This window comes from Lissotriton vulgaris, chromosome 10 (assembly GCF_964263255.1).
Source record: "Lissotriton vulgaris chromosome 10, aLisVul1.2, whole genome shotgun sequence".
NCBI lineage: Eukaryota > Metazoa > Chordata > Amphibia > Caudata > Salamandridae > Lissotriton > Lissotriton vulgaris.
In genome coordinates, this window is record NC_141698.1 from 1050593617 (window position 1) to 1050612856 (window position 19240).

Here is a 19240-nt window from a genome sequence, read left to right on the forward strand (position 1 = left end):
TTCAATGGCGTGCAATGACCTGCTTCGCGCTTCGTCTCGGTGCGCTGTGTCAAAATAACATTTTCACAAGAAACCCCTTTTCCAATTCCATCAGGCTGCACAGCAACATTTATGAATTTGAATCAAATGAATCAATATGTTTTTCTGCTTTTCTTTTGCTTTTCTTCATTATTTAACCCGTTTTAATCCTTTACTCTTATTTTATAAACAATTCATTTTACTCAATCTTTTGGTAGGCGTACATGTTAACACAAAGGTTCAGGAGTCCAAATTGGGTTCCACATACCATGACGTTATTACATCAGCCCAATGCACATACAGTTACACAATCTGTTGCCTGTGTCTGTGTCCTGGTTGGAAAGAGATGCAACAATTCGTGTATTATTGGCATACCAAGTTGTGAAAAATAAATACAAACTTGGTGAACATTATCGGCGCCATCTTGCCCCTTTCCAGGCCCATTCATGCGCGTAAGCAGCAGCCATTTTGAGCACCATGGCCTCCCTGCCCCTCACTAATAGCCAACGCGTCTCTCTCTCTCTTAACCTCGCAAGCATTCCCCCGCACGCTGACAACCCCCCCGCTCTCTCATGCCTTGGGTCATAAACCCCTCTCCAGCGCAGCTTCACCACGGAATCCCATCCTGTTCCCAGCGCGACACCTCCCTTCATTCCTTTCATGGCCTCAAACCTTTTTTTTATGCAAACCCCCTTTTCCTGTGTCCCCGTTTGTCTTCCTCGTTCCCAGGCTGCCACCTGACCCTGCGGATACTGTTTATTACCCCGTACAGTAGGAAGCTTCCCCTCCCCATCAAAAGACCCCCGAACCGATCAAAGCCCCCACCCCATGAGATCCGATCAACCCCACACATTCCGTGAATCGGCGGAATGCCCTGCTGTGCGACCACCATCACCTGTTGTGACCGGGGTGGGGAATCCAACTGTAAATGTATGTGGGAACGGGTCTGGAGGGGAGATTCCGAGGATGTTCTTTCAAGTATTAAAATATTACGAGAATGTGTTATGTGCAATAAAGGTTGTAAACTCTAGTATAAGAGGCCCGGCCTCAGAGATGTGGTTAGAGCACCTCGTGACGATACTTGCTGTCTGAATTGATGTGTTCTCCTCCGGAGAGAATAAAATCCTCGTTTCCCGTCTTCCAGTCTCCAGCGCCTGCTTCTTCATTGACTAATATTGGTGGGTCATAGAGGCGATACCGCCGGGCAACATAAAAGGGTCTTTGGTTACCGGTTGTCTTTGGAACCCTTTTTAACAATTGGCGTCCCAAACGTGGGGCCCATCAGCGACTCGTGGATCCAGTGGGAGAGGTCCTGACGACAGAGTGAACGACTGCAACGATCGGAAGGTACCCTGTCCGATAGACCCTTGTCTGACAGCCGATCATCCGAACTTCACTGGTTCCGAACAGACCTCTCTCGAGTGATCTGCGGTCCTGACTGGGAACCATCAGGAGTGCCACGAGAAGTACGAAGAGAAGAGGACGATCGGGCGCTGGATTCGGAAGACGAGAAACTGTCCATGCGGTCCGGGTAAGGTCGTGTACACACGACGAATTGCGAAAGTGATAGATAATTGAAAGAAATTGATAATTGTTGTGAAAATACTAGTATTACTCTTTGTTAATTTATTGGAGATTCACTGTCTACAAACGGAGAAACAACAGGCTCTCCCTTTATAAACAGCGAAGGATAGGTACGCACCCGTCGGACCTATTTTTCTCCCCCACTGAACAATTGCCCCTTCGCCCCATTGATTAACTGTTATAGATTGTTTTCTGGAGATTCTCTATCTGAAAACAGGGAAGATTAGGTCCCCTCTTTACAGATAGTGAAAGGGTAGGTGACGCGAACCTTTGCGAGCCTACTTATTCTCCCCATTGACCATATTGATTTTTTATTTTTGACCTAACGTTGATTGATTGCTCAGAATTGGTTCATGAGGTATTCACTACGTGCAAACAACGTAGAATAGAAATATTCTGTCTAGTCTTTGCGCGCAGTGATAAGATAGGTAGTGCTGATTATTATCCCATTGTGATCCGTCATGCCTGTCTTCTCCCCACTGGTCAGTAGCCTGTTTAACCCGGACCGCTTATTAGAGATGAACCATCCGGCTCCGCTGGAAGGCACCCCTAATAAGGACATGTTCATGAAGCATGGATTAATTGCTATAGCCTATAGTGAGCTGTGGCATAAATATACGAAAAGGGATCGAGAAAGACAGTGGCCACTGAGAGGATCCTTTGATCTCGACAAAATAGAAACAGTAGAAATAGCCCTTCGTAGGAATGAAACAACACCTATTATGCTCGATAGTCTCGGTATGTGGCGCAAAGAAGCCACGCAACGAAGGGAAAGCGACGAATTTAGAAAAGGTGAAGGGACACGACGGACAAACCTCCAAACGTCTAGTAGGCAAAGGGAAGGGCCAGCGATGGCACAGCCCCGAGGAGTAGACATGAAAAGCGAATGGTGTAAGGGGATGTGCCGACAAGCCAACCCCGGAACACAACGACCTGAAGGTAATCCCCCGACATTACGCACAGGACGGACAGATTTAAAACAAAACCAATGTGCTTTCTGTAAATATCTTGGACACTGGAAAGCCCAATGCCCGACTCTGCAAAGCATAGGTAAGAATGAAGGGGTGACAGAAAGGACGGACCGACAGAAAGGAAAAAGACGTGAGATAAAAACCAATCAGACTAGTGCAGACAGAACAGACAGGACCACCCCGTTCGATTATGCTCGGTGGCACAGATTTCGTCAGACAAATTTTAACGACATGTTGGAGTTCTGGGACTGATTGCTCTCTGTTGCTCCCCCACTCTGAAAAACAAACACAACTGCAGGTCAGTGTAAACAACCCCCCCCCGTTAGAGAAAAGATTCAAGAAAGCCAAGCGTCTATTATATAACTTAGGATTTAATTACGGTAAAACACACAACCAACAGTAAATAGAATAACTAGTAGAACTCTCTAAAAAGCAAACTTGACTAATAGGAAAAATACAAAACATGTTATGCTCACTCCGGAAGTCCTCGAAATGTAACAGTTCGATGGTCCCGCCCATCCGAAACGCATAGCACGTGTGGGGCGGGGCCTGCCAGCAACCATGAGCCCAAAAAGAGATTGCTGGCGAGAAGGTACTGGAGACCCCACACAGCGGGCAATGAAATGGTCTTCCCATATTGCCCTTCCAGGGATGGCGTCCCCCGGGCCGCGAGTAGGGAGGGGGGCGGATGAAAATGACCCCCTCCCTCATATCTCCTGGTCCGGCCATCACGAATTCCTCCATCGAACGGATGCAGGGTGGGCAGGGAGGAAGAGGCGACGCGGACGAGCCTCTTCCACCTCCACAGGTAGGAGGCTTCCCTGCCCTGGCCCGACGCCGATGTCCTCCAGCCGGGCGACGGCCATATACCTACGCTGCACAGGAAATATAATGTCCGGCTGGTATATTTCCGTAACACAGGACATATAATGCCCGACTGGTATACTTTCTCAGTACAGGATATACAAGACCCGGCTGGTATACTTGCGTGGTACAGGACACACAATGTCCGATAGGCATACTTCCGGAGTACCGGATGTACAGTGGTCCCCCAAGAGTCGGAATCAGGGGTGTAGGGTGGTCATCATGTGCGCCCCTGATTCCAAGAGACGGCGTAGGATGCACCGGGAGAGGAAGACGGCACGGTGAGCCTCCCTCACCTCCCCAGATGAAGGCTCCACTGCTGCACCCTGGCGCCCCGAACCAAAATGTCCTGCTCCAACCGCATGATGCTCTGTTTTTCGCCATCACAAGAAGTTTTCCTCCACTCCTGATGGGTACGGCAAAGGTTGCTGCAGGGCCTCAAAATGGCGTCTGGGCCCTCGAAAGGCGGGTCTAGGCCGCTGGAGTAACTTTGTCCGAAATTGCAACTCGGGCGCTTGCCCACCTGGGCGCAAGCCCCCACCATCGACAAAACATCCCCTCGACTTTGAAGATTCTACCAAAGTCCCAAGAGCCCTCGGCCCCTTCAGGCTTCCGGTGAGGAACAGCTGCATTGATCTCAAATGAAATAACCACGGCACAGCAACAAGATGGCGGTGCTCTCGTGTCTGCATCAGCTTCCGTCTGAACCACCCAGGAACATTATGGGCTAACGAACTCGAGCAAGTTCCGGCTGAACATCAACATGACCCGGTAAGAGAGACTTTACCCCCTCCCTCTCTTGATTGACGGTCCACACCACCAGCCCCTTTTGTTAGCACAGTTTTCTTTTGGACTACCGAAAGGGACTCTGGTCCAACCGCCAATTGTCGGGGATATTTTGCCCCTGATGCTACTTCCGGACTAAACCGGCCTCGCCCAAAATGGCGCTGGTATCAATGGAACTTACGGGTGCCACATGGTGTTCCTTAGCTAATGAAACTTGATGTACTAAGATATATATGTATATATATATGAACCATTGCGCACTCAATGTTAAAGGGAGGAGGGTGCACTTGGCAAACATTTAAGAAGAGGTTCTGTAAAAATGCTGATTTCAATGAACAATTTATTTTTGATATTTGTTGTAACTGATACATAACGTCGCTCATGATGCACGCCCGCGGTTTGCATTTAGGAAATGTGATTACGATGAGCTTGACTGTGTTTCCATCTATGAACTGAAATGCCCCTGATTCCTTCGTCACGCAATGAAATGTTTTTGGTTACTTACAAATAATTAATTAGACCTTTTTACATGTTCTTGTACTACAAAATAACCCCCTACTGTATGTGCTTCCATCGACGACAAGTCAGGCCAAAATATGAATTGCGCTCTCACCTTTTACGTACTGAATAACTCTACAAATAAAAGTCTTAGAAGCTATGGATAGGCTCCGCGTACTTTTGTAAATACGGGTATCGGTGGGAGGGTTTTTCTGTGCGCAACTGTTCTGCTCTCTTTTTAAGGTTATCCGAGAAATGGTTGTTCGGCCCTGGGTTGATGGTCAAAACGAAGGTATGATACGCTGCTTATGAAGAAGGACCTCGACTTCAGAGAATGGGTAAAGTAAAATGGTGTGATTGATAAATTGCTATAAGGATATGGTGGTCGAAGGTACTAAGGTACAGGGTTGAACAAAGAACTGGTATGCCTTAAGAACATCACAGCTTTGGGAATGATTTTGGGACCCCGATGACCGGATACATCTACGAAACCGGGTACCTCGCGCTAGGCACCTCTGATTCCTCTTTTTAGCGTTTTTTTACTACACACGATCCTTAACGCCATCCTCGAACCTCCCCATGAACCACCTATCACATTGCCTGCCCCCATGACTTTAAGAAACCAGAACCCTAAGGGATTATATCCCGAAGAGACAAGTACGATTATGTGGTAAGTAAAGGATTTTCGTGCCCTTACATTTGATGTGTTCGAATGTTGTCCCCCTACCTCCCCTTTTTCTCCCCCTTTTTTCCCTCTGCAGGTTACATTAGAATCCCGATTAGAGTATCATAAGGGATCTGGAACCACGTCACGCCCGATGCATGAAGACGGACTAGCGCTACAAAATGGCACGACAAGGACGCTCTCACGACCTTTTTACCAAATCTAACGCTTTTCTGTCCCAAAACTGCATGCTTCCCACCTCCTAACACAGACCCGAAACGTCTAACGTTGGGTAACGCACTGAATAGCCCAAACAATACACGGTCATTCTCTATGTCACACGTGTACTGTTCGGCCTATTGTCTCTCTCTCTCTCTCTCTCTCTCTCTCTCTCTCTCTCTCTCTTTCTCTCACTCACTCTTCCACCCCTCCACACTTTCCCTCTTCCTAGCAACTGGCACCTAATTGGCGAACCTGGTGCACCTCCTGATTGGCCCCAAATACCACAAGTATTTGTGCAAATCTGTCCTAAATAAAATTGTATTGGTACCACGTTACTACCTCTCCTTTTCTACTAAAATATGGATGAAATTTAAATTGGCCGATAGGAAAGGGACAGGTAAGACGACTAAGGTTCCCTAAATTTGACCCACTCTCAGGGAACTCTTTGTCAGTGGCTCCTATGATAAAAATGTGTCTGTGGTGATGCGACCATCCCCATTGAAAATTGTCTCCGTACCCCAAGCTGTAAGAAATGATCGAGACACCCCCATCTACCCAAAATGCCCCCGGTTTGGTATCCATCAGATCCCTCCTTCCCCGAGGATAAGTTTAATAATTATTGCAAACCACCCCTCCCGAGTTTTTGTAGTAACCAGGTTGCGAGGATTTATATAGAAAGTTAGAAGGATGTGTGCAAAGTTGAAAATTAGATTGAAAAACGAAAGAACTTGTTGCAGTAGGCATGGTTGAAAATAAGATGTTTTTATGTAATGCAGACTCGTTTAGCCTATGTTCATCCCTCAGAAGGATGCTTATCAGACTATGGTGAATAGCACGTTGCACTTTTTGTAAAATACAAGGCCCTGAAGACTAGCCTAGCCTTGCAAGACTCGTACTAGAGAAATGGGTCTCTGCCAGAAGAACTGACATCTACTATAATAGACATATGACAAATGAACGTAATAATCATCAAAGCATCAAAGAATTAGCCAACAAAAGGAAGTTGCAAGGAATCCAGCAAACCCATCATCAATTGTTTATACGTAAAGCCGCAAAAATCTCAAATGTAGCGAGTGCTTACGCTAGTCGCTTGGTGTTGGGAGAGAAAATAGATTCATGTAATTACCTTTTTCTGCAAAATCTCTAAAGACTGTCTTTTCAACACTCATTTAAGGATATCACTGTCGGAGGAGAAAGAGACCGGATGTGGGAGCACGCGGCCTGACTGCGGATTGTGGAACGTCAGCAACGGAGGCCAAGGCGAGACCACGGCAGTAAGGAGTCGCAGGACGGGGCACTGTTTCAAACAAAGCTAAGGAAAGGGCGGACCTGAAGCCCCTGCTCTATGATCAACGTGTGCCAAAAAGTCCCCGCTCTCTGAACATGGTTACGGACTCGCCTGTCGCAAACTCTCCGCCTCCCCCTGATCTGTCCCCGACTTGGCCTTGCTCCATCCCCTCCTCCTCCGACCTACCATAAGGACTGTTCACACCCGCACCTTTCCATCCGAACTCCCAAATTCCTCCAAAACCTACTGAGCTACCCAGAGAAGAGTACTCCCTGCGTCAGAAAGGGGGGGGAGCTCCGACTAAGTAGACCACGAACTATGTTAAATCCCAGAACGGTGACCTAGAACTCCACCAAGGATCACCCCCGAAGAAAAGATAAACAAAGTCTGTGGTTCTGCCCGCTACCAAGCACCCTGAAGATGATGGAAGCAACAGGAAGTGCCCACCACAGAGACTCAAGGAACGAACAGATCTCACAGTTCTGGAACAAATTGCATTTTCCATTGCAAATCTATGCTCTGCATTACGGAAGAAAATGCATCTGCTCCAAAACAGTAACGCATTGCTCCTATGAGGCCTGGCGAAACAAGCCCCTGCCCGCAGACCTCCAACGACTCAATCCACATGAACATTCCTGTTGACAGACCGAATTGTAATCCAGGTGCTTAACAGTGCCAACAGAAGACGACAAAAGACAACGAGAACTCTGATATTTTTTTTCTATCTCTCCTTTCTCTCCCAATCACCATTGGACTGACTATGCACCCACCGTATACAAAAAGGACTTATTTATATGATAATTTACCAGTTCTTATTCTATGATCTGTACCCAACGTCCTCGCTACGTGATTCTAGTCTGATATTGCATTACGATGACTTTTTCCTGCAACCAACTTAACAATGAACCCGCCTACTGACTGATGAGATTTTTTTTATATGATGTTTATAATGTGATGTTTACGTACAGTTCTTTCACCCAAGTCCCCTCTCCCTTACTTATGATCACTGCATATAGGGGTAGATAGGAAATAGGCCAGCAAGATGTCTTGGAAATGTTAAAGGGAGGACTGTGAAAAATAAATACAAACTTGGTGAACATTATCGGCGCCATCTTGCCCCTTTCCAGGCCCATTCATGCGCGTAAGCAGCAGCCATTTTGAGCACCATGGCCTCCCTGCCCCTCACTAATAGCCAACGCGTCTCTCTCTCTCTTAACCTCGCAAGCATTCCCCCGCACGCTGACAACCCCCCCGCTCTCTCATGCCTTGGGTCATAAACCCCTCTCCAGCGCAGCTTCACCACGGAATCCCATCCTGTTCCCAGCGCGACACCTCCCTTCATTCCTTTCATGGCCTCAAACCTTTTTTTTATGCAAACCCCCTTTTCCTGTGTCCCCGTTTGTCTTCCTCGTTCCCAGGCTGCCACCTGACCCTGCGGATACTGTTTATTACCCCGTACAGTAGGAAGCTTCCCCTCCCCATCAAAAGACCCCCGAACCGATCAAAGCCCCCACCCCATGAGATCCGATCAACCCCACACATTCCGTGAATCGGCGGAATGCCCTGCTGTGCGACCACCATCACCTGTTGTGACCGGGGTGGGGAATCCAACTGTAAATGTATGTGGGAACGGGTCTGGAGGGGAGATTCCGAGGATGTTCTTTCAAGTATTAAAATATTACGAGAATGTGTTATGTGCAATAAAGGTTGTAAACTCTAGTATAAGAGGCCCGGCCTCAGAGATGTGGTTAGAGCACCTCGTGACGATACTTGCTGTCTGAATTGATGTGTTCTCCTCCGGAGAGAATAAAATCCTCGTTTCCCGTCTTCCAGTCTCCAGCGCCTGCTTCTTCATTGACTAATATTGGTGGGTCATAGAGGCGATACCGCCGGGCAACATAAAAGGGTCTTTGGTTACCGGTTGTCTTTGGAACCCTTTTTAACAATGTGAGTGAGAAGCCAAATGATCTTATCCGGGGAGCAAGGGAAAACACATGCACATGAAGGAGTGCAGTTATGTTAGTTAAGTTATGTCTCAGCAGCTCAGAACAGGTGGTCAGCTGGTTGACCATTGTGGTCACTTCAGCCTGTGATGAAGGGTGTAGATCCAATCTTCCTTCTCGGCAAGCAGGGCAGCAGAATGGCGGTCGTTGTGGCAGCCATGCAGCACAGCCGTCCTTCTTCTGTAGCATCCACAATTCCAGGAATGTACTGAAGAGTTGGTGTCTTATGTCCATTATTTATACACAGTGCCTCTTTTGAAGTGGGAGAAGCTATTCAGGGTTTCCTTTTAGAGTGTACATGATTCCTGCCTGCCTTGACGCCAGATTAACCACAAGGGGTATGCAATCGTTTGTGTGAAGAACACCTATTCAGGTTTAAGTGGGGCTGTGACTAACCCAGCCCTCCCATCTTGCCAGAAACGGCTCATTCAGGGACACTGAAGCTCTCGATTGTGTGTGGCTGCCTAGGGGAAATGCCCAAGGACCAACTGCCAACTACACCCAGTCATGTGACCCAGAGACAGACTGCAATCACTAAATGGCTAGGGCAGGAAACTGCCAACTTTCTGAAAGTGGCATTATCAAAATTGTAATTCAAAATCGGACTTTGCCATAAAAGAGAAATTTGCATTACAATTCCAAAGACACCAATCAAGAAATGTTTGCCTGCTCCCATTTGAGAGTTAGACCTTCTTAAATGTAATAAAGCAACTGCAATGTTTTCCCATTTGAGACATTTCAGGCATTGCAGAAGGGAAAACAAATGTAAGAGTTTTTCTCTACTAGGAGTAAAACGTAAAATGGCATGTCCTACTTTTAAAATACAATGCACCCTGTCTTCCCTGGGGGCTGTTTAGGGCCTAACCTAGGGGTGACGTGTATATATATATTAAAAAGGCAGTTTTGTGCCTCGAGAAAGGTTTATTTTGGCAGGTCAAAATGGCAGTTTAAAACTGAACACACAGGCTACAATTACAGGTAAGAGAAATACTTTAAAGGACTACTTAAAGTGCTGGCACAATCAGTGCTGCAGGCCCACTAGTAGCATTTCAGTTACAGGAGTAAATCACTCCCTAGATGTAGTCCCCTGGGTGGCAGACCTTCCCTCCCTCCCCGGTCTGGAGGCTCTCTCTATGGAGACCATCAGAAAAGACTGGCACTAAAGTGGGGATCAATTGAGAGTCCCGAGGGCTTGGAGCAGTGCCCTTTCTAGCCTGTCCTAAGGAGGATATAGCTAAACTTCCCAGGCTCCTGCAGCTGTCATTGCCTCGGCTACAATTCACTGAATCAGTGCATTCTGGGAGTTGTATTGCTTTTTTTTCTTGTATTGAACTATTCAAACTAGCACGCCTGTAAGAATGATTTAAAAAAGAAAACACTGAGTTGGAGTCGGCGTCCATGGAACTATCTGGCATCTCAGTCTCTCACGTCTAGAGTGACCACCTCATTCCATACCATCACAGGCAACAGTTTCCAGTACTGGTCTCTTGTGTTGTAACATATTGCCTCCTGTGTATGTATTCTTGGCTTGCTTCTGTTCCACTAATGAGACTAACGCAAATGATACCAACAACATGAAATGGAAAGCCATGTTTGTGATAACGTGGAGTGAGGTGGCCCTGGCTCCGTAACTCCAGCTTTTCAATGGTGTGGGCCCTACTGTGTGAGGAGCCTGTCTGTAGTGTTGAGTGTCTCTCTTTTCCCTCCCTACATTGCAGTGGAGAAGGGAGGTGATGCCGCTGTGACTAAACTGAGACTCCATATTGGTTCAGACCACTTTGGCATGAATTTTGATGAAGATGAAAGTGGGAAAATTAGCCAATCTCTATTTACAGAACAAACAGATCCTGTAGCAAACAGATCCTGTAGTAACTCTGATATTGGTCAGATTTAGAGCTGATGCAGCTTCTTTCCGTACTATTAGGAATCAGTAGCGAAGACTTCTGCTAATTTTGATTTCTCTACTTAGGTCCTTATCATGGCTGGTGGTTAAACCCCAATCCCCGCGCAAACAAGTTTGCAGAGGCATCATAATTATGACTGAATTGTGCCATTGTTATAAGATATCTGGCCTTTGTTAGATATTTTTGTGGGTCAAACTTTCCAAAATGTATTAGGAGAAAAGACCCAGAAAAAAAGCAAAAGACAGAGGGCCAGATGTATGACTGTTTTGTGCAGTTGCAGAGGGGCATTTTGCCTTTTTGCGACTGCAAAAAATGGTAGCACAATGTACCAACCTATTTTGCGAGTCGCTAATGTAATAGCGACTCGCGAAATAGGGTTAGTGACTCGGTATTGGGAAGGGGCGTTCCCTCCTAATCGCGACTCTGAACCCTATGTAAGAATGTTTTGCAACCGCATTTGTGGTTGCAAAACACTTGCAGTTTATCACAAGAGGGTGGAAAACCATTTGCAAATAGGAAGAGGTCCCTAGGGAACCCCTTCCCCTTAGTGAATGGGTGCCCAAACATTTTTTAAGACCAGGCAGTGGTCCCAGGGACCACTACTTGCCCTGAAAAAATGAAACAAAAACGTTTCATTTCTTTTGTTTTTAAATGCATCCTGTTTTCCTTTAAGGAAAACTTGCTGCATTTTTTTAAAAACTGCTTCATTGACAAAGCAGTCCCAGACAGGGTGGTCTGCTGACCCCAGCAGGCCACCATCCCTGTGAGTGCCAACCATTCCCAATGGGGTCGCAAATTGCGACAGCCTCATTATTATGCATGAGCCATCCAATTTGCGACCCCATTGGAATTCGCAAACAGTATCTCTAACACTGTTCTACATCTGGCCATCAATTCTTCAAGTTAAATGCCGATTTCACGTTATTCTATATTTCCAACTGAAAAACCTGAACAGGTGGTATTTACCACTCTAGGTAAATACCTCACCCTGGGGTAATGGTATTTAGCTGGTGCAGTAAAATATTTCACCCCTTTTGGGTCCACTCATATACAGGATAAAAGGTACATAGGGTTCTCTACCAAATTTCTTTCATCTGCCATGGAAGTAGGTACATGGAAGGGGGACACTTTGTAGATGTACTGCCTGCCACTGCCTTGGAAAGTGGAATGTCTGCCACCAAATGTGGGCCCTGAAATGTACCTCGACAGCAGTGGTACACTGCAGTGCTTTTATATGTTGGCTCTATAACTTGTTGGAGGGTGTTTCCCTGTATGTCACAGACACTATATTTATCTTATACTGAAAGTTTTGCGAACATTTCCATGGTGGTCTGTCGCGGACATGACTCCACTATACATAGTGGTAGATCAGGGTATGCACCTGTTACAACGCATTTTTTACTCCGCACTACCACTACAACGCAGGCATTACAACGCATACCGTTACAACGCATTGCGCTGGGGGGCGCTCTAGGATAAGAGGTAAGTTTAATTTACTATCCAACACCTTCCCTAGGGTCCACGGGGACTGGAGTTAGATAGTAAATTATACTTACCACTATCCAGCACCCCAAAGCGCTATGCGTTGTAGCGGTATGCGTTGTAAATACCGCGATGTAATGGTATGCGGAGTAAAAGTATGCGTTGTAACGACATACATCCGTAGATCAGATCACAGGGCAGAACCTCCACCATCAAGTGTATAGTATTGTATTGTCATTTATGTAGCCCTTTTCTACCCCTTGAAAGGCCAAAGCAAGGAGTAAATTACGTCCAACCTTCTGCCGACCCTTTGGCTGGGCCACAGAATCTCCACTGATGTATGTCGGTCGTTGCGAACCTTGGGCAGTGCAGGTATACCAGCTTAACATTTGGACAGATGACGCATGAATGTCGCCCACACTTACCTCGAAAAGGATATATTCTAGTATATGATGAAACTGTCAAGGGCAACAGGTAAATCTTTGTCTGATTCCCTTACAATTTTTCTAGAACTAACTTACACAATGAACATCTGAGCCAGTAGATGCCTTTAGTAGAAGCCAAGCTAGTGCAGAATGTATGCCAAATTATAGTGACACATATCACAGCTACAGTGTCAACATGGATAAATAAAATGCAGAACCTAAACGTTCTAAGATTAGATGAAATGAGTTTTGTGATAATTACATGTGTTACTGAGTCTCTGATAACACAAATAAGCACTGAAAAGGTCATCTCTCGCGAAGGTGGAATAGAACATAACATACTGTTTTGGTGAGGGCGGACAACACTCAGCTCGCACTGCCAGGTCCTCTCTTTGAGAGCCTATCTAGGTCATCAGCCAGTGTTCTTGGAAAAAATAACTCTGTTGGTTCAAGCACATGCACCTCTCTGTCTCTGGGACCTCAAGGCTCCCCTTTTGTATTGTTTTGCAGGGGAACCGTGAGGTGTACTTGTCATATGTGAAACAGCATGTGAAGAATGTCATGTGAATTATTACAGTCTTATATGAGAAAATACATATGAAAGTAAATGAAAAGAAAACACTGTAATACACAAAAATTGAATAAAACATGAGTAGTACATTGTGATATAGTTATGTGAGTAATTTCACAAGAGCGCTCAGCAATAGCAATGAGTATTCAGGCCCTTAAGTCAAAGTTGCACAAATGTAAAATAATGTGTGGACTCACTACAATAGAGAACATCATTCTACCTATAGCTGAAGTTCCAATAATGCAAAAAATCCATGTGTTTCTTTCAGAAAACATCCTAGGATGGCCAAAATCGCAGTCAACTGAGCATGTGCGGAACGGAGGACTCGCCACCTTGCCAACTGCCACCAGTGCCAACATGACATGGCCCACCATGCCGACTGTGCTCCATGATGACCAAGAACTGCGGGACGTTTTAGTGGTAAGTTCACGGGGAAATAGTACATACATTTCACCATAGCCAATAGTTGGTTCGATTCACAGTGCGGTAGTGCCACTCACTGGAAGGCTCACCCCCTCACACCGACTCATTCAGTCACCTATTCACCGCATCACCTAAGTTGTTCACTACTCTTACGCATAAACTGGTGACAAGAATGTTCTCCTTTCTCCTCCACTGTATTGTTGAGGAACCAGGTTTGGTAAACCTGCACCACCACCTCCCACACATCACAAACAAATTGCTTTTTGTTTTACTCCTTTCCTTATTAGTGTACAGCATGTTCACCATGATTACTCTGTTCTGTGATTATCATAATACGGTCTGTTGAGCCCACAAGTAGGAAAGTGTCTTACAGTGTCTTCAGGTCTCAGTCTTTTATCTTTTGGTCTTCAACATCAACATGTACCCACTGCTTAACTAGAAGACGGATAGCAGCTATTGCTTAATTTGAGCTGGTGTTTTCCAATGCTCAGCACCTGCAATTAATAATCAACACCAGCAGGTCTGTCAAATTTGGAGATGAACACAGCAGTTTTTAATTTAATATACATCAACAATGACTAAGATGATCTACCCAAGCCATTCGTAGAGCTTTGTGGGCCTGGGATATTTTGAATTGTCACACTTGCAAGAGTGTGACGGTCAGTTGTCGCGTTGGCACCGTCGTTGGCAGCGCTGGCAAGGGCAACGGGTGGTGCAAGATGCAGTAACCTCCTGAAGAGGGCCCTGGCACTTATTTCTTTTTTTTTTTTTTTACAAATTAGGCACTGCCACCAGCTGCAAAGACAGGTGTGTGCAATGAGACTCAGACCCATCTCTGTCCATGGAATGAACCAAGAAATTGCGTTTACAACGCAGACAGTTCATACTCGCACTATCATTTTATGAAAGCATATTTATATATCTATATGCATGAGAGCCACTCAACGTCTCCTAGTAGATGATGAGGCATAAACATGTTTATGTTTTGTCCCTGACTGACAGAACCCCTCTCCCCAGTGCATTTTAAAAATAACTTTATCAGTCAAATCGCTCTCAGCTCAGGTGATGTTTTGACGCTATGCCACCAAGAAGAGACGTGTTTGTACGATAGCAAAGACGGACGCCACGTTCTGTTTACAATGTACAGCGCTTCTCGCTGACAGGAACGTTTGGAGAGAGTGACATCTAATCAATCACATTCAGCTTGTTTTTTTTTCCCCTTCGCTGATACTGCGACTCACGGAGAGCGCCCAGCAGAGTTTGAACGCTCTGGGCTGTCTTGATGTGTTAGCAGGCTGTGTAAATCTTCACAGGTGGATTGATTTTGTTGTCTGGAGCAAATGACGACAGCTTCGATGCAAGATTTTTAAAACCCTAAGTAAAATGAAATGTTTCCTTTCAGGTGCTCTGCATTTCTTAACAAGAGTCCATTTGTTGGGTTCTGGCACTTTCTTCCGGATAAGGCGGTTGTATTCAGTCACCAACCGTAATAAAGTCCTAGCCCACCCTGACTAAAAGAAAATGAAGTGAAACGTTAATATTTACTGGGATCTCATCTGCAGCGTTTCCTGGATTCAGCAAAAGTTGTAGTTTTCCACTTGCTTTGCCTTCTGTCATGACCCCTTTAAGCTGCCGATTGTGGGTGTGTTTTGACAGTCTCCAGCTCTCTCTGTTATGGTTTCAGCCTGTAGCTTCTTTTGCAGTGTCCTTGCTGCGTCTTGCTCACCTGGAGATTCCAGCTCAACATAAGACTCAGTTCCAGCAACGTCCAGTTGTTTTTCCCTTTCTTCTCTTCTCTGTACATCTTTTCCTGTTGTATGGTGTGTGTTTTCGGAGGCTTTACCGCACAGGCTTCATACAATTTTTTAGGTCTCGCCTACAGGAACCTTATGTTATCGAAGACCTATTGGCTACAATACAACATACAGCGTGGTCTTTGGCTCACACCCTTGCTCATGATATGATGACTTTCTTGCCTCTCTCAGTTCCCAGGTCCTTATTAGATGGTTTTCCTCCCTCTTTGGGTGTTGAACTGCTGGACAATTTTCTTTTTTAGACATTGTTTCTGACTGGATACATTCTACTCTCCCACTGCTGACATAAGGGAACTCTTTTTTTCTTCTTCTTTTAGCACTCCTTGGGAGTGCATTGCTTTCCTTGTTCTCTTCCGCTGCTTTATTCTTTTATTTAAAATTCTGTTTACAAGGTACAGCAGCTGCAGACTGATAATACGTTGTTTGCTCCTGCCCATTTCATTCAGTGTCATTAAACACCTCACTCCATCCTCCATCTTATTTTTTTTCCTTGTGCGAGCGCCAAACACCTGCATACTGCTGCTGGGCAGCTCATTGATGCTCATTTACACGGCTGCCGGCATCCTGCTCACACTTGTTTTTTTTCACTCTTTTTTTAAAAATGGCCACCAACCCTTTTGGAAAGAAAAATGTAAAAGTATAAAGTATAGCACGAAATAATCACAAAACGAACATTGTGTGTCAGCACGCATGCCTGTACGCCGCCAGCTGTCTTGCAATGGTTTTGGTAACCGCTTGCTAAAAAATATTTCAAGAAGGCTGCCTATGCCTGCCTATGAATGTAGATCCATGGACGTCAGTCTTTACATGTTCCTTTAACCTAGCAATTACAAAAATCGTTACAAGATGGCCTCAAGTTTGTGTGCATGCATACATACGCATGATGGCTGTTTTGTAATTGCTTTTTTTTTTATACTTGGATAACTGGTGTGTCCGCCCTTACGGATGGCTACCCTGAAATGCATGTGGCCATACATAAGGCCAAAGCAAATAAACATTGGAGAAGCTGATTCACCTGCTTCGGCAAATAGAATGCGAAACCAATTTGGCTTTACCAATGCTTGTTATGTACTTCTGTCTCTATGTTCCTATCCTCACCCGATGTTAGCTTGTTCAGCTCTTGGCTACAGTTTGATATAATGTGTCTACCTCCAGTTCTTTGCAGTTTGCTACAATGTGTCCCAACTCTATCACTTTGCTACAATTTGCTACCCTTTGACCTGCCTCCATTCCTTTTCTTATATTGCTCCAATTGTCTCTGCTTTCAGTTATTTGCTCAGATACCTTTCGTCTTTTGTTACTCTTTGCTACAGGTGTTCTTGTATCCAGTCCTTTGCTATAGTTAAATACAATTTTCACAGGACTTTGCTACAGTTTGTTACAATATACGTTGCCTGCAGTCTCTTGCTACAGTTTGCCACAAAGTACTCTGCCATCATTTGTTTGCTAGTTTCCTACAATTTAAAGTTTTCTACATTTTTCCCTGCATCTAGATTTTTGCGAAAAGATATAATTTTCCCTGCCAGCTCCAATTCGACCTCCTTCTAGTCCTTTGCTATAATGTGCCATATCTCTAGCCGTTTACGACTGTAGGTTGAAAGGGTGGCCAGCCATATTGCCGAAACAACATTGTCTACAATTTGATTGGCTCTCCTTTCATTCAATAAGAAGAGGCTGATGTGCTAGTATCATTTTGATTGGCTACTTTCAGACAGTTAGAATACCTGCAGGTAGCCATGCATCCCTGGACCCCGTTTAGTGTTCCAGAGCGGCGAGAGCAGCCCAAAGTTGTAGGTTTCCATATTATGGCAAGGAATCCAGCCTTTTCTCTAGATCCCAACACCTCAGGAGCAGATGCTGTTAATTTTCAAAACAATTTTCACTCCTCTGGCAGATTAAAAAAGTGAGTGGATTTTGCTGTGATTGTATTTCATCGAAAAATATTTACTATGTGACAAAGTGCTACAATTTGACCTTTTTTTTTACTTCCTAGATTAAACCTTCTTCAGTTTATGCATCCCTTGGATTCACTGTCAAATAATATCTTCTCACGTGCTAATCAAAGTCTGAAAGGGTTTGTTTATAAATAAAACCATTTATAGCCAATGAGTCTCAGATTTAGTTGGTCATAATTTCCATTCATACATCTAGATGGAACAAGCACCTATAGAAATGGCAGAGCACACACATATATACCAGCACTCATGGGCTTCTGATATGGTCAGGTTACTGATTCTTAAATAAATACAAGCCGGTACTTGAACTGCATTCATGAAAGCAAGTGAATTAGTGAAAAGACCTTCAATTAGTAAAATAGTAACAATAATATTTAAAAAATCTGGTTGAGCTAATGAGTCTTTATTTTCTCGCCTCGAGGCCAGGACGTGGTCGCACCTCAGCATCAGGAATGGGCACTTCTTGCGGGCATCATTAGCATGAGCACAAGAGCGTGGTTGAAGCAAGCTATGGTTACCCTAATCCAATGATTTCTAGTGCACCCCTCTCCCCCCATCTTGCTGTATTTATTTGCACAATATTAAGACATATCAAAACTGATTGATCAATTCACTTCCAGTTCCATATTTCCATCAAAACATTCCCATGAACGGTACTCCGATTCATCCTCATCATAATCATCCTTATCATTCTTAAAGGGTGATAATATGGGGATGTACCTTTTTCTCTACTAAGCCTTGGGTTGGAGGCAGTAAACTTAAAAAAAGCTTTTTAACTATGATCAATCTCCTTCAAGACAGTGGTGTCATCAAGTGCATTTCCCATAAACTTTCACGTCTATGATCAATTTGGTCATTTATGCCTAAAGAAACGTTCAGATTAAAAAAAATACAATATTCTATGCCTACAGTTCTAAGAACATCAACTTAGGCACTCAAGAATTAATCAAGATCCATTTGGTTTTGCAAAATCCCAATTAGATCTCAATTGCTTGAATCCAGTGGCACAGTGAGCAAGGGACCCACGTCTGGGCATACCCATCCCACTTAGAGTGAAAAGTGCTGCGGCAACAAATGATGGACGGAATGCTGAATAAATCATACATTCACCCTCAGTCAAGATCTGGGTTAAATCCATCCAAGCTAGCCTGGCTGATAAGGGGTGTTACCCCAAAACCACTCACAGGATGCATGTTTCCGGTCCAGGGAGGGCCGGGCTTGGCAACTTAGGCTAGGCTTGTTACATGAGGAACAGGGTCAAACTGATTTGCATCTGGCTCGGTCTAAACCTGGATGTCATACTGAGCAAAAGAATGATAGATTTAAACCAGATCGTTTTTTGGCTGGGGTGGAATGTTTGCTTCATTCAGCATTCCGCCCATCATTTGTTGCTGCAGCACATATGGTCGAATATATGACGTTACAATGTAACCATTTACAACACAGGCTTTTACAATGTGCTTTTTACATAGCAACTACCATTACATCACATGCTTTTACAACACATGCCATTATAAACGCATTTTTAAAAACTACAATTACAACGCATTCCATTACAACGCACACCATTACAGCGCACACCATTACAATGCATAACACGTTTAGGGCAACAGTAGGGTAAGTGTTGGATAGTGTAGGGGTAAAAATTACTATTCCCACTCCAGTGAGTGCACCAGTAGGGTAAGTGTTGGATAGTGTAGGGGTAAAAATTACTATTCCATCTCCAGTGAATGCAACAGTAGGGAAAGTGTTGGATAGCGTAGTGGTA

General features: G+C 44.8%; 1 protein-coding gene across 2 annotated transcripts in view; it reads left to right on the top strand.

The window, feature by feature from the left end:
- The window catches only part of OSBPL10 (oxysterol binding protein like 10), a 789797-nt gene that overhangs the window by 582326 nt on the left and 188231 nt on the right, over window positions 1–19240 (top strand). For both annotated transcript variants that reach the window (XM_086942107.1, XM_086942108.1), the window contains one exon: window positions 13549–13700. In XM_086942107.1, the coding sequence (XP_086798233.1) occupies window positions 13549–13700 (152 nt within the window). The remainder of the gene's footprint in view (window positions 1–13548; window positions 13701–19240) is intronic.